Genomic DNA, 13,764 nt, shown 5'->3' on the forward strand with positions numbered 1-13,764 from the left:
CTCCTATGGCCGCACAAATTTGCCTGCCCCTTGGTGACATCCCAGGGTCCCTGCAGACCTGTGAGAGGGAGCTGCCAGTCTGTTTTTTAAAACCAATCTGATAGGTGAATCTAGTATTTCAGGGAGCGTCACTTGCCTTAGTGATGGAGGTCTTTTCTGGGGTGGAGTAGACCAAGGTGGAGGGAGGTCAAGGCCGCCTGCTTTCTCATCTGGGTGCGTCCTACACGCAGGGCCTGCTGCGCGGCCTCCCCCACCGTGCCCTCCCCCCCCAAGAAGCAGCACACGGAGCTGAGCCCTGAGGGCTTTATTGTCCGTCCCTGGGGGGCACCTGGGCTTCTAGGTGGGGTTAGTTGGGGGCAGAGGGTCCTTCACACAGGCCTGTAGGTTCCATTGTAGCTTAAAGGCTCAGGCATCAAGCAGTCCCCCTCCTCCTTCGGGATCCAGTGCTGGATGTAGTTGGGGCCGCTGTCCCGGGGCCACACGATCACGGTGTCTCTGGACGCCAGTGATGGGTCCTCGGGGAAGAAGTTGAAAGGCCGGAGCAGGAAGCCCACGGAGTTCCCGGGTGTGGCTGTGTTAGGGATGTCTTCTGAATGGGGGATGTGCAGGAAGCCTACGGTGACCCAGGCCACCAAGTCCTGTGGGAGACAGCGGCGGGCAAGCACTAAGGAGGCTCAGAGGGGAAGGGTGGGAAACCGCTGAGCTGGGGCTCCATATGGCGAGCTGCGCTCTCCACCCTGGGACCCCACACAGATCTGGTCTTGGGCTAGGGATGGAGGAAGGCAGGGCCAGTACCTTTTCTCTCTCTTTCTCTCTTTTTTTTAAAATTTATTTGAGAGAGTGAGAGAGTACACGCACGAGCTGGGGGTAGGGGCCGAGAGAGAGAGAGAGAGAGAGAGAGAGAATCTCAAGTAGACTCCCCACTGAGCACGGAGCCTGACACGGGGCTCGATCCCACGACCCTGAGATCATGACCTGAGCAGAAATCAAGAGTCAGACACTTAACCAAACTGAGCCCCCAGGGGCCCCCCAGTACCTCGTTTTTGATGTTCTCGTTGTTGTGAAGAAACTCCTCGAAGACCACGGGTGGGTCCCAGGGGTCGTTCTGGTTGTAGATGCTACTGCTGCACGCCTCCGACTCCCGGTACTTGGTCACGGCCAGGGGGTACCTGCCCAGGAGAGGAGCCAGGTGGCTCTGGGTGCCAGGGTGCCTCCCAGCCCTCCCAGAGACATCGGCATGGGAAAGTTACTGTCTTCCCCCACTGTGAGATCATCTCCTGGGGGTCAGCCAGACAGACCAACCGTCCACCGGGGCTCAGGGGCTCCGCACAGCTCTCCCCTCCCCCTCCCCCAACACGGAGCCCCGGGTCTAGAAAACACACACACATTCACGGGCCCAGCTACACCACCACACAGACTCAGACTCTCAAAGACAGACACAGGAGTCCTAGCTCCGCCGCCTTACCTGGCCCAGGTGACCGCCCGCTCCATCTGCCAGCCCACGGGCAGCGCCTGGTCGGCCATGGAGTGGACCTGCAGCCGGTAGCTGCGCTTGTGGCCCCAGCGGTTCTCCTCGGCGCTCGTGAAGAGCAAGTACTTGGGCAGAGTCTGTCCGAAGCGGAAGGCCGCCTGGCGCTCCCGGTGGTAATGCGTCTGCTTCAGGGTTGGCTGCACCAGGTGGTGTCTTGGGCTCCAGGGGTTGGTGATGTTTTCTAGCTTCATCTTCAGGGTCTGGAAGCTATTCTTGGTGCCTGCAGGTGTGCGGGAGGAAGGACAATGAGAACGAAGTCCCCTGACCTGAAATACCCTCATTTCTGTGCCGGGATCTCCATCCCAGACCACACCCAAGAGCAAACCATCAGGAGTGGAGCGGAGAGTCGTTGGGGATAAGCCCTGAGCTAGCTGTAGTGCAGAGGGAAGGAACTAAAGCCAAAAAAAACCAACGGAGGAATTCGAAGACAGCTCCGAGTCAGCCAAAGCCTGTCACGATGCCCCCGCCATGTTTCATGGTGAGATCGTTAACCCAGGAGACAAAGAGTATTGTGGACCACAGTCCTAGGCAGCGACATTTCTTACACTCCTAGGCGTTGTCCCCACCCCCAACCCCACATGTGCACCGTTCTGTCCCATCCCCCTTTAGGGGTCAAGGAGCCCCCCTGCCCGCATCCAGGGCCACAGACATGCTGATCCCTTCCGCTGCTTCTCAGGGACACACAGACATCTAGCACTGCAGTTTGCAGAGAAGCACGCTAGGCTCCTGATTCGGTGCCTCTGGGCACCTCCAGCACCATCTCCCGCTGGAAGGCACACGTTTGCCTGGGAGGGTGGTTCCAAGCCCGAGGCCTACCTGCCACGTCCAGGTCCACGCGGTAGTGCACTAAGTGAGTATGCATGTTGCCGAGCAGGTGCGTGTGCAGGCGGGTCCCATAGCGCAGCCCCTCGGGGGTGTAGAAGGTGGCGTGGACGTAGCCGGTGGCGTGCATCTTGGCCTCCATCACCCCGTTGGGGTAGAAGATGAAGTCCCAGATGTAGTCGTAGTTGTAGACCGTCGATGTGGTCCGTAGCACCAGCACCTGGCCTTGCAGTCCCGCGTAGAAGTTGAAGCCCCCACTGAAGTTGGAGTTGAAGTGTCGCCGAAGGGGCACTCCCGTGGGCATCTCAAAGATGCACAGGGCTCGGGGGTAGCGCACGGGGTCGTCGGCATCGTAGTGGTGGAGGGCATCCAGGAAGGTGGCCGTGTCCGGGCAGTCGATGCCGGGCGCTAACTCGTGCGTGACACTGCCCAGCCCCCAGCCCACGTCGATGTAGTTGGTCTGCATGCCCGCGGGCGTGTGCCCTCCGTACAGCGCCACCGCCTCCTGCACGCTCACCTCATAGGCTATGCGCTCGCAGCCGAAGAGCACGTTGAGGATCTGGAGCCCTGAGGACGAGCGCAGCCTGAAGGAGACGCTCCAGCCGCCGTAGAGCACCGTGTTGCCCTCCAGCCTGTAGCGGCGACCTTGGGGCTGGACCAGGCGGGGGCCGTTCACGGGCACGGGGATGGGGAAGTCCCCGCGTGGCTTGTAGGAGGAGAAGAGGGGCGTTTCCTCTGCGCCTTCCCCGCCCTGGGCCTTGGGGGGTATGTCCTCCAGAATCACCACGTCCACCTGTCCCTCCTTGTACTTCCGGGCCAGCTCTTCCGGGCTCTGGTAGAACTTTCCGTTGTACCAGACCAGCTCCACCGTCCAGTCTTGGGCGTGGGTGCTGCTGTGATCCATGAGGAGCTCCAGCCCCGTGGGGTGCAGGAAGTGGCCTTCTACAAAGCGCTGCAAGATGAACCAGGAGCGGCGCTGGCCGGAGGCCACCCCCCGGGGTGCCACATCCGTGAATGTCAGGCATCGCGAGTGACAGTCTTGGAAGGAGAAGCCTGTGGTGTGAAGAAAAAATTGGTGCAGGGGCTTGGTGGCCTTCTGCAGGGCCTGGCCCAGGAGGGTGTACTCGGCCCCGGTGATGGGCCTGGAGGCCCAGGAGGTGCGGTGCTCCGCCGTGGGGTGCAGCTCTCGCATGTAGTAGGGCCGTGGCAGGGGCCCCACGGCAAACTCGGTGACATTGGGATGCTCCTGGGCTCCGAAGAAGATGACCGCTCGCGCCTCGCGGACGGGAGGCCTTCCACCTTTGTCCAGAAATTTCAGTACGTGTTGCTTCTTGGGCAGCAACATCTCAATGAGGAACACGGAGTTCTTGGCCATGGTGGGAGCTTGGGAGGGCTCGAGCCTCAGCGGTTCCTGTGACCAGAGGAAGCTGCGCACGGCCTTCAGCTCTTGGGCGCTCAGGTCCTCAAACACCCTGGCCTTGCTGTGCAGGGTCCGTGACGGGCACTTGGCCGTGCCCAGCGCCTGCAGCACCAGGACAGCGGCGACGGCCCCACGGAGGGCCAGGGTCTCTGGCCGCATGGCTCTGGAATGCAGTAGCGGAGAGGAACTTAGTTGGTTGATGGGAGGAAGTGGGTTTCCACTAGGCGGGAGCCTTGGATGGCGATGTCCCCTGGCCTGGTGGTTTTCCTAAGGACTCAGCCCCCTCCCTTGGCTGCCCCAGCGGGAGGCAGGCTTCCACGGCAGCTGGGGCCCTAACGCTGTTCAGATCTGGGCTTCCCATCAGTTTTCTAAAAAGATTTTATTTATTCATATGACAGACAGAGAGAGAGAGAGAGCACAAGCAGGGGGAGCGGCAGGTAGAGGGAGGAGCAGATTCCCTGCTGAGCAGGGAGCCCGATGCAGGACTTGATCCAAGGACCCTGGGATCAGGATCTGAGCCGAAGACAGACGCTTCATGACTGAGCCAGCCAGGCGCCCCCTTCCCATCGATATTAATTCTGCTCTCTCCTTACGGGCCTCCGATAGTCCCGTGGATTTTCTTACCTATACAAACTCATTTTGCCCTTTCCTACGTACTTTCTCAGCACGGCAGAGCCTGGGCTCTTGCCTCCCCACCTTTAGATTATGGGTAAGCCAAATCCAAATACCTCATACTGCTTACTATGTCATTGAAAATTGACAGCAAAACTTGCATTTTTTGATACAATACAATACTTTTTATGAAGACGTGTTTTGAAATTTAGTGTAAAAGTTCAGAGTCAGCTCCAGAGTCGGGCTGCTTGAGCTCCAGTGCTGGTGCGACCTCCCACCAGGACCGGCTGTGTGACCTCGGGCACGTCGCTCAGACTCTCTGGACCTCCACTTTCTCAACTGCACTGGAACTAACAACCATAGTACCTCCTAGAACTGGTGCAAGAAATTAATGGGACAATAAGGATAACGCGTTTAGAACAATGCCCAGCTTCTAGGAAGCACTCAGGAAACGCTGGCTACTCTCCTTTTTAAAGTCAACTATGAAGATTCAGTCTGTGATGCCAACACATTTAAAAATGTAAGCAATGTGAAGTGATTTGACTGTGATTAGGCTGTAGTCCTGTGGCTTTGAGGGTGAGGACGGGGTGGCCAGAGGCTTTTTTGGCCCTTCTGATGGGGCCCTCTGGCTACTTGACCCTCCATACAGGGTGGAACCATCCCAGGCATTTGGGGAGATGCCCTTTCCCTTCCATTTTGGGGGGCTGTGGTCAGGGTCTTTGTATCATTCCCCCTCTCCCCGCAGGGCTGCCAGCGCAGTCCCCTCTGGTTGTCTTGTCTCGTCCACTGGCCCTGGTAGGAAGGCCCGGGGACTCATGGATCTTGTGTTCTCCAGCCTGAAGGGCATGGGGGACACTTAGGGGCTGCTGGGGTGAATCCAGAGCCCGCAAAAGGATATAGGGCGAGCTTGTGTTCTGCCTCCTTAAAAAAAAAAAACAAACCCACAAAGATTTTGCTTTTTAGAGCAGTTCTAGGATCACAGCAAAATTGAGAAGATGCAGAGATTTCCCAAGCACCTCCCACCCCCACTCACACACTGCTCCCCCAAAGTAGGACTTTTGTTACTATCTATGAACCCACACTGACACATCACTGTCACCCGAAGTCCAGAGTCTCCACTAGGGTTTGCTCCTGGTGGTGGACATCTATGGGGTTGCACGAACGTGCCAGGACGTGCATCTATTGTTACAGGACCACACAGAGCAGTTTCTCTGCCCTAAAAATCCTCGGGCTCCCCTGTCCACCTGCTCATCCTTCCCTTCCCTCCCCTCCAACCCCTGGCAGCCACTGATCTTTTTACTGTCTCCATAGTTCTGCCTTTTGCAGAATGTCATACAGTTGGACACACACAGTATGTAGCTCTTCCCAGATTGGTTTCTCCCACTTAGTCATATGCATTTAAGTTCCTCCATGTCTTTTCATGGCCAAGATCCCTGTTTTATAATCTCTTAATTACAAATTTCTTTCTGCTTTGCTAAGGAGGGAGATGTGCAGGAGATCTGTGGTCCTTTTAACCTGAACTTGGCTGTTCCTTTCACTTTTACCTTTCCTAGTACGATCCTCTATTTTGAAGTCCAAGCAGGCAGTGGGTGAGGAGGACGATGGTGATGAAGCCACAGGAGGAGGGAGAACTTTGTGGCCAGTGAGACCACACATGAAACAGGCCCTTCCTCCCCACTTCGCAACCCCAGCACCCTGAGAATGGCATCCAGGCCCTGGTTTCGCCCTTCCTATCTCGCCCCTGGGCAGTTTATGCCTGCAGCCCAGAGTCCTTCCCTCTGGGTTTCCGCTCCTTGCATTCTGACTCCCCCACCCCCCGCCCCCGCCTCCGTGTCTGTTTCTCCTACCCCTCTCTCCACACCCTTCTTCCCTTGCTCCCCTCCCTCTGGCCCCCCTGCCCACTGGCCCCCGGCACCCCCCATCAGAACGCACCTGTGTGTTCTGCTCTGGGCTCGCCTCTGCTGCCAGCCTTTGTCTCTGACCCCTTGAGCTTTATGGCTCTATCGATCCCGCCCTGGAGGGAGGGACAGGGTGGGGCACAGGCTGACCAAGGAGGGGGACCTACAGCTCAGGGGTTCCCCGGTGGGCAGGGGCATGAGGAGGTGCATGGGGCTCTGGGTGCTGTGGTCTGGGGGGGCTCCTGTTACCCTTTCGAGGTACCCATGTCTGGAAACTCCCCAGCCCTTCACCACTTTAGTGACCAGGGCCCACTTCTGTTTTCCCAAAAAGCATACTGTCCTCGGTCTGATTCCCTCTCATTCCTCCTGCTGCAGGGACATCTTCCCCGAGAGTCGAGTGTCGTCCTCCCTGTTTGGTCGGAGCTGTGCCATGCCGTGATCTGTTAAAGCAGGTGGCAAGTTTCAGAGGTCAGAGATAAACCCGAGGGCACGTTTACTAGCAAGTAGCCTCCCCTGAGACAGATCCAAGGGCAGAGACAGGGGCTGGTACAGATGGACCCCAACATCCACAACAGAGGATCTGACCCAGGTGTAGATGAGTGAACCAGAGATAGAATAGCCAGAGAGAGAGAAGCCACTGAGTTCGTCAGAAGGTCTTGTCAGCCATCTCTAGGGGGAAAGGAGGGAGGAGCTGCTGGGGACAAAATCAGTCAGGATGGCTGGGGCTCTGGCCCAGAGTGGGGAGGGGGGGAAGGGAAGAAGGGAAACCGGGAGATGTTGGGGGGACGGCACTATGTGGCTCAGGGAGACGGTAAGGTAGATGCAAGCAAAGGAAAGAGCTCCTGGTCAGAGAGAAAGAAGAGAATCAGGAATAGTGTGAGGCTTGGAAGAAGATCATCCCCAGATCACCAGGTCTCGATTGCTGGTTCTTTGGTTAGTATATGGCTTTTGTCTTTCTCATCATTATCTCCCTGCTACTGGCGCTGCAAGTCCGTTTGGTATTTAGTGGCAGCTGGATGAAGGAAGGAGAAAACAGTTCATCAACCTGTTACTCTTTTGCAATTCCAGAAGGCCGTTGATGTCTCCAAGGAAGCGGATTAGCTTTAAATGCTAAGATGATGATTTATATAATGACTTCCTGACATCCTTCCTCCTTCATTGGTCTGAAGGGTTGAGACTCGGTTAGTCTCCATTACGGGCTCACCAACTCCATGGAGATTGGAGGATGTTGGACCCAAGGAGAGTTACAGGAACAACTTGACACTGAGAAGTGCAGTCTGTTTCTGTTCCACAAAGGACATCATATCCAAGATAATGGGGTGAGGACAGATCAGAAGATACTTGTGAAGATTAAAAGAGAAAGGAAAACACATAAAGGAGTGAAGCTTGACCCTTAGCTCACACCATCTGCAAAAAGTAACTCAAAATGGATCGAAGACCTCAATGTAAAAGGCCAAACCATGAAACTCTTAGAAGAAAACATGGGAATAAATCTTCTTGACCTTGGGTTTAGAAGGGGCTCTTAGCCATGACTCAAAAGCACAAACAACAGAAGGAAAAAAACAGATAAATTGGACCTCGCCAAAACTATAAACTTTTGTATTTCAAAGGACACCATCAAGAAAGTGAAGACACCCCACCGAATATGAGAAACTTTGCAAATCATGTATCTGATAAAGGACTTGTCTGCAGAACATACAAAGAACCCTTACAACTCAATAATAAAAAGACAACTCAATGAAGAAAAGGGCAAAGGATCTGAGTATGTATATCTCCAAAGAAGAGACACAAATGGCCAAGAAGCACTTGAAAGTGATGCTCACCATTGTGAGTTGTCACGGAAATGCAAATCCAAAATCACGATGAGGTCTGACGTCACACCAGCTAGAGCAGCTGGAATCAACAAGTCGGAAAGCAAGTGTCAGGGAGGGTGCGGAGAAATCAGAACGCTCACACGCTGCTGGTGGGCACGTAAGTGGAGCAGAGGCTGTGGGCAACAGTCTGGCACAGCCTCCAGCAATTCAACGCAGGGCTGCCGTCTGATCCAGCCACGCCCCTGCTAGGTAACGACCCAGGAGAAATGAAAACATGCCTCCGCACAGAAACCTGTAACAATTGTTCAGCACACACTTACTCCTCGTAGCCAGAAGTGGAAACAACCCAGAGGTCCATCACCTGATGAATGGATACACCGTGGAATGTTGTCTGGCATTAAAACAGAGTGAAGTACTGATTCATGCTACAGTGTGGATGAACCTTAAAATCATTCTCCAGGGGCACCTGGGGGGGCTCAGTCAGTTGAACGTCTGCCTTCAGCTCAGGTCATGATCTCAGGGTCCTGGGATTGAGCCCCACATCGGGCTCCCTGCTCAGCGGGGACCCCGCTTCTCCCTCTGCCCCTTCCCCTGCTTGTGCTCTCTCTCTCTCGAATGAATAAATAAAATCTTTAAAAAAGACATTCTGCTAACTGAAAGAAGCCAGTTAGAAAAGACTACCTATTATACGATTCCATTTAAATTAAATGCCCAGAATAGACTGATCTACGGAGGCAGAAAGGAGATTAGTGGTCGCCTAGGGCTGGGGGCCGGGTGGGAGTCATAGCTAATGGACACGGAGTTTCTTTTTGAGGGGATGACAAGGTTCTAAATTTGTCGGTGGGAAGGGTTGCTCATTTCTGTGAATACACTAAAGTCCACTGATCATTCACTTTCTGGGTGAATGGTATGTGAATAACTCCAGAGTTTTGTTTTGTTTTCTTTTTTTTTTTAAGTGAGAAGGACTATATCTAGAACACAGAAGGAAAGCCTATAAATCAGCCAGGAAGAAGAAGCAATCCCACTGGAAACATGAGCAAAGAATCTCAAGGCCACTTATGAAGAGGAAACCAAAAGGGCCCGAGAGCACAGGAGAAGATGCTCCAACGTGGTGGCCATTAGAACGATGCAATTATTCTACCATATCTCATTTTACAACCATCGCCTGCAGAAACGAGAAAGCTGGATGATACCCAGTGCTGGCCTCGATGCGGTGAGACGGGAAGCTCAAGCCGAGCTTGCGGGGAGTTACGCCGAAGACCTGGCCATCCGCAGGGCCAGCCCCGTATGTGGGCCCTGAGCCAGTCGCACGCCCCAGAGGACGGAGTAATGCTGCTTCGGTGTATATGCCAGAGAGACTCTCACGCAGATGCCCCAGGAGGGCCGCAGACACGCACCGTGATGGAGCTGGGGAGCCGGAGGCCGCCTGGGGGTCCATCACCGGGCCGGGGGCCAGCGAGTGGCGGGCAGTGCGCACTGTGGGGTACTGTCCAGCTGGTGGGTGTCCACACAGCAACCCCCTGGGGTGGGTCTTAAGAATGTAGGAAGAGACAGGACGAATGATACGGCTTGATACCATGATATAAATCAAAACAGCAGCACCCAAAGCCACCTGGCACATTTTCAGGAACAGATACAAAAAAATAAAGGATATACACTAGTGCATGAGAATTGTTGCCGGGGGAGGGTGGGAACACACGCGTGCACACACACACACACACGAGCACATGTATGCATGCCTATGTTTGCACCCATGTACATACAGACACCTTCGTGCACCCGAATGTGGATGCGTACATGGTAAGAGAGACCGAGAGGCCTCGTCTGGCCAGTGATGATTAGGTCCACGCACTGAGGCACATGCTTAATTCTGCATATATAACAGAAGGGTCTGAGAAGAAAGGTGGGAGGCTGCAGGTTATCACCCCAGAGTGGAGACGGCTCAGGTGTGGGACCCACAGCAGGTCTCCCGCAGGGGAGGAAGGACAGGGAGGGCGAGGAGTAGCTTTGCATGCAGGCAGGGAGGTGGGACACCCAAGCACGGATCTCACTTTTTATTTAAAGGAGCACCTAAAATGCACATTGAGACAGCAGTAATATGACAAGGTAGCCCAGAATAAGTGGGCCATGGGTTGTCCTGCCGGATTTGGAAAGAGATGCCGCTCAGGACTGCAAGCCTCTCGAGGTCTGGGGCTCTGTCTCCTCTGCACCACGTTCCCAGGGCCGCCACAGCCGAGCACCGCACTCTGGGGGGCTTACAACTACAGAATACTTTTTTCTTACAGTTGCGAAGGCCGGCTGTCTGAAATCAAGGTGTGGGCTGGGGCAGGGCTCCCTCTGAAGGGCCTGGGGGAGCCCTGGCCTCTTCCAGCTTCTCGTGTTGGCGTCAGTCCTTGGCTGGTACACGTATCACCCGTCTCTGCCCCTGTGGTCCCATGATACTCTCTGTGTGTCTGTGTGTACCCCCTCTTCTACAGAAAGATACCAGTTACCGAATTAAGGGCCCACCCTATTTCATTTTAACTAATTACATCCGTGGTGACCCGATTTCCAAATAAGGTCAGTCTGAGGTTCCGGGGAGGACGTGAAATTTGGGGGACACGATTCAACCCAGCACAGCCTCTTTGCACACCCCACCTTGTGGATGCGAGTCAACAGCTGGCGAGTGAATTCAGCCCTGAGCTCTGGGCTGCCGACCTGCAGCCTCACCGAGAAGAGCCCACGTGGAGGAGGAGGGGGCGCTGGGCAGAGGGCAGGTAGGAGCAGAGCCGCAGGGCTGAGACGGATAGTGTGTTCCCGAGACCCTGAGCACGGTGGGGGTTCCAGGGGGAGTAGGGCGCTGTGCCCGGGAAGGCGGAGGGGGCGATGTCCGGGAGGGTGTGGACAGGCTGAGGCCACGCTGTGAGCTCCTAAAGAAACATGGGGATGGGGGTGAGGGGCTGAGGGAGTGCTGTGGACACTGCCGGGAAAGACGTGCCTTTAGGAATGACCCCAAGGAAACGGAGACCTAGAGAACCCTTGGGGGCAGAAGTGCTGAGTGAGCCATTGGTTTTGACTGGGGTGGGAAAACAGAGGTGTGAACTTCTGGAATTCAGGCTTATTGCTTTGCTACCAGCTCTTTTCCCGAGCTCGCCGTGCTCTGTGTCCGGCTGCTGGTCCCTCCCTGTTGAGGGTGACCTTGATTTCTGAAGTAAGTCTCTCTCTTCTTGGGGTTAATGATTGGTCACTGTTACAGATAACACTTGGGCAAAGACTGTCTCTTAAGTTCTGGGCCTCCTGCCTCTCTTAAAGGGGCAGGACTTTGGGGATGATGCTGTAGGGACAAGAAGTCCAGTCTGGTGGGGAGGGGCGGCGAAGTACCCAGTGCCCCGGGTCGGTAGGCCAGAGATCACAGCTCACACTTTTCCCATCGCTAAATCTTGGTATTTTGATTCCAGACAGTCACAACACAGCCGAGATCAATGGAGACGGTCTAGAGAGGGGGATTGTTTCCGCAGGAAAGCCAGAGCTCCGCAGGGGCCTGCATCCCTGGGCTCTGCTCCCTGAATGCGGCAGCACCCCCCCGCCCCCAGCTGTGACAACCAAAAATGCCTTCGGACATTGGCAAATACGGGCTTACGTGCTTCACCGCGCTTCGCTGTATTGCCCTTTGCAGACGTTGCTTGTGTCACATACTCAAGCTTTGCGGCAACCCTGCCTCCAGCCTGTGTGTCGGCGCCGTTTTTTTCTGACAGCATTTGCTCACTTTATGTTTCTAGGTGAGATTTTGGTAATTCTCACAGTATTTCCAATGTTTTCATTGTTATTATATGTGCTACGGTGATCGGTGATCTTGGATGTCACTGCTGTAATTGTTTTGGGGAGCCACGAACTGCACCCACATGAGACGGTGGGTGTGATGGAGAAATGTCACGTGTGTTCTGACTTCTCCAGCCACCGGCCGTTCCCCCATCTCTCTCCAGCCTCCCCAGTCCTCAGGACACAACACTATTGAAATCAGGCCAGTTAATAACTACAACGACCTCTAATTGTTGAGTGAAAGGAAGAGTCTCAGCTATCTCCCTTTATTTATTTATTTTTTAAAATATTTATTTATTTATTCGACAGAGAGCGAGTCTGTGAGCATGGAGGGAGGGGCAGGGGGAGAAGGAGAGAGATCATCTCAAGCAGACTCCCCACTGATCGCAGAACCCGATGCGGGGCTCGATCTCACGACCCTACCATGGTGACCTGAGCCCAAATCAAGAATCGGATGCTTAACTCACTGAGCCACCCCGGCGCCCACATCTCTCACTTTAAATGAAAAACTAGAAATGAGTAAGCTCAGTGCCTTATTGCGGCGTGGAGAAAGGGGCAGTGGTCTGCCCAGGAGACCACACCAGCCACACGCTCCCTTAAGCCAAAGCCTCATCCAGAGCCAGGCCCGGACTCTCCTCGGTTCTAGGACGGCTGAGAGGTGAGGACCTGCAGAAGGAACGTCTGAAGCTGGCAGAGGCCGCGTCAGGAGGCTCTAGGAAAGACGCCGTCCCCGTAACACAGGAGCGCAAGGTGAAGCAGCAAGCTTTCCAGAAGCTCCAGCTAGGATCACCGATGAAGGTGGCCGCACTAAACCACAGACTGTCCGCGCAGACGAGACAGCCTGCTCTTGGAGGAGACGCCAGCGAGGACTTTCGCAGCCGGAGAGGAGAAGGCAGCTCCTGGCTTCAAGCTTCAAAGGACAGGTGGACCCTCCTGTGAGGGGCTAACGCGCCTGGTGACCTGAGGTGGAAGCCGGTGCTCGGTGACCTTCTGAAAACCTTAGCGTGCTTAAGACTGATGCTAAGTGCCCTCCGTCTGTGCTCTAGAAACCCAACTACTAAGACACAGCCAGAGGGCAGAACCAGGCGTGGAGCCCAAAGAGGGCACGGAGCTGCTGCAGAGTCCGGACCGAACGTGAGCGGACGAGGAGCCGCTGCTTCGGGCCGCGCCAAGCAAGGGGCTTCCCGGATGCGGCTTGTCCTGGCGGAGACGCCGAGACGATGCTTGAAACGACCACCGAGGATCGAGAAGGTGACCGCAGCTCAGCTGACGAGGCAGCGGCAGGGCTCGGGAGGACGGACTCCGATTCTGAAGGCAGTTCTGCTGTGGGTAAAATGCCACCCGGCAGCACCGGCCGCGGCAGAGAAACCGTGACGGACGAGCCGTCGAGGCGGCGAACCGCACGCCTGTCTTACGAACCTGCACGGCCGCGCCGGCCTCCAGCACCCAGCACCCTGATGGGTCGGCAGCGCCCCCCAGACCCTCCAGCTGCGGCAGGACTGACTCGCCGAAAGCTCGGATGGCAGTTAGCACATTCTAGCAATAAAGTATCGTTCAATGAAGGCATGTCCGTTGTCGTTTTAGACACAATGCTATTGCACAGCTCACAGACCCAGCGTCGTGTGCACGGAACATCCATGCACCGGGAAACCAACACATTCCTTGGACCTGCTTTACTGCAGTATTAGCTTTACTGCAGTGGTCTAGAACCGACCCCGCAACATCTCCCAGGCGCACCTGTGTCTCCTGGGGAACAAAAACGCCCTCCTGCAGAGAACCACTGGCCTGTGTTAAACCCTCCTGATTTGTACCCAAAGAGGGAAGCCTCCACCCCCACCCCGACTCTCACCTAGATCTCCCAGTCTGTCT

At 55.4% G+C, this 13,764-nt stretch overlaps 1 protein-coding gene across 1 annotated transcript; it reads right to left on the minus strand.

Annotated features, from left to right (window-relative positions):
* Window positions 1-368: 368 nt before the first annotated feature.
* Window positions 369-3,932, minus strand: AOC1 (amine oxidase copper containing 1). Its single transcript, XM_008688655.1, has 4 exons — window positions 2,348-3,932; window positions 1,466-1,751; window positions 1,037-1,169; window positions 369-638 (listed from the first exon to the last, which is right to left on the minus strand). Exons 1-4 carry the CDS (start codon window positions 3,930-3,932, stop codon window positions 369-371), a joined length of 2,274 nt encoding a protein of 757 aa, XP_008686877.1.
* Between the last annotated feature and the right edge of the window lie 9,832 nt (window positions 3,933-13,764).

Source organism: Ursus maritimus, unplaced genomic scaffold, assembly GCF_017311325.1.
Source record: "Ursus maritimus isolate PB19 unplaced genomic scaffold, ASM1731132v1 scaffold_3, whole genome shotgun sequence".
NCBI lineage: Eukaryota > Metazoa > Chordata > Mammalia > Carnivora > Ursidae > Ursus > Ursus maritimus.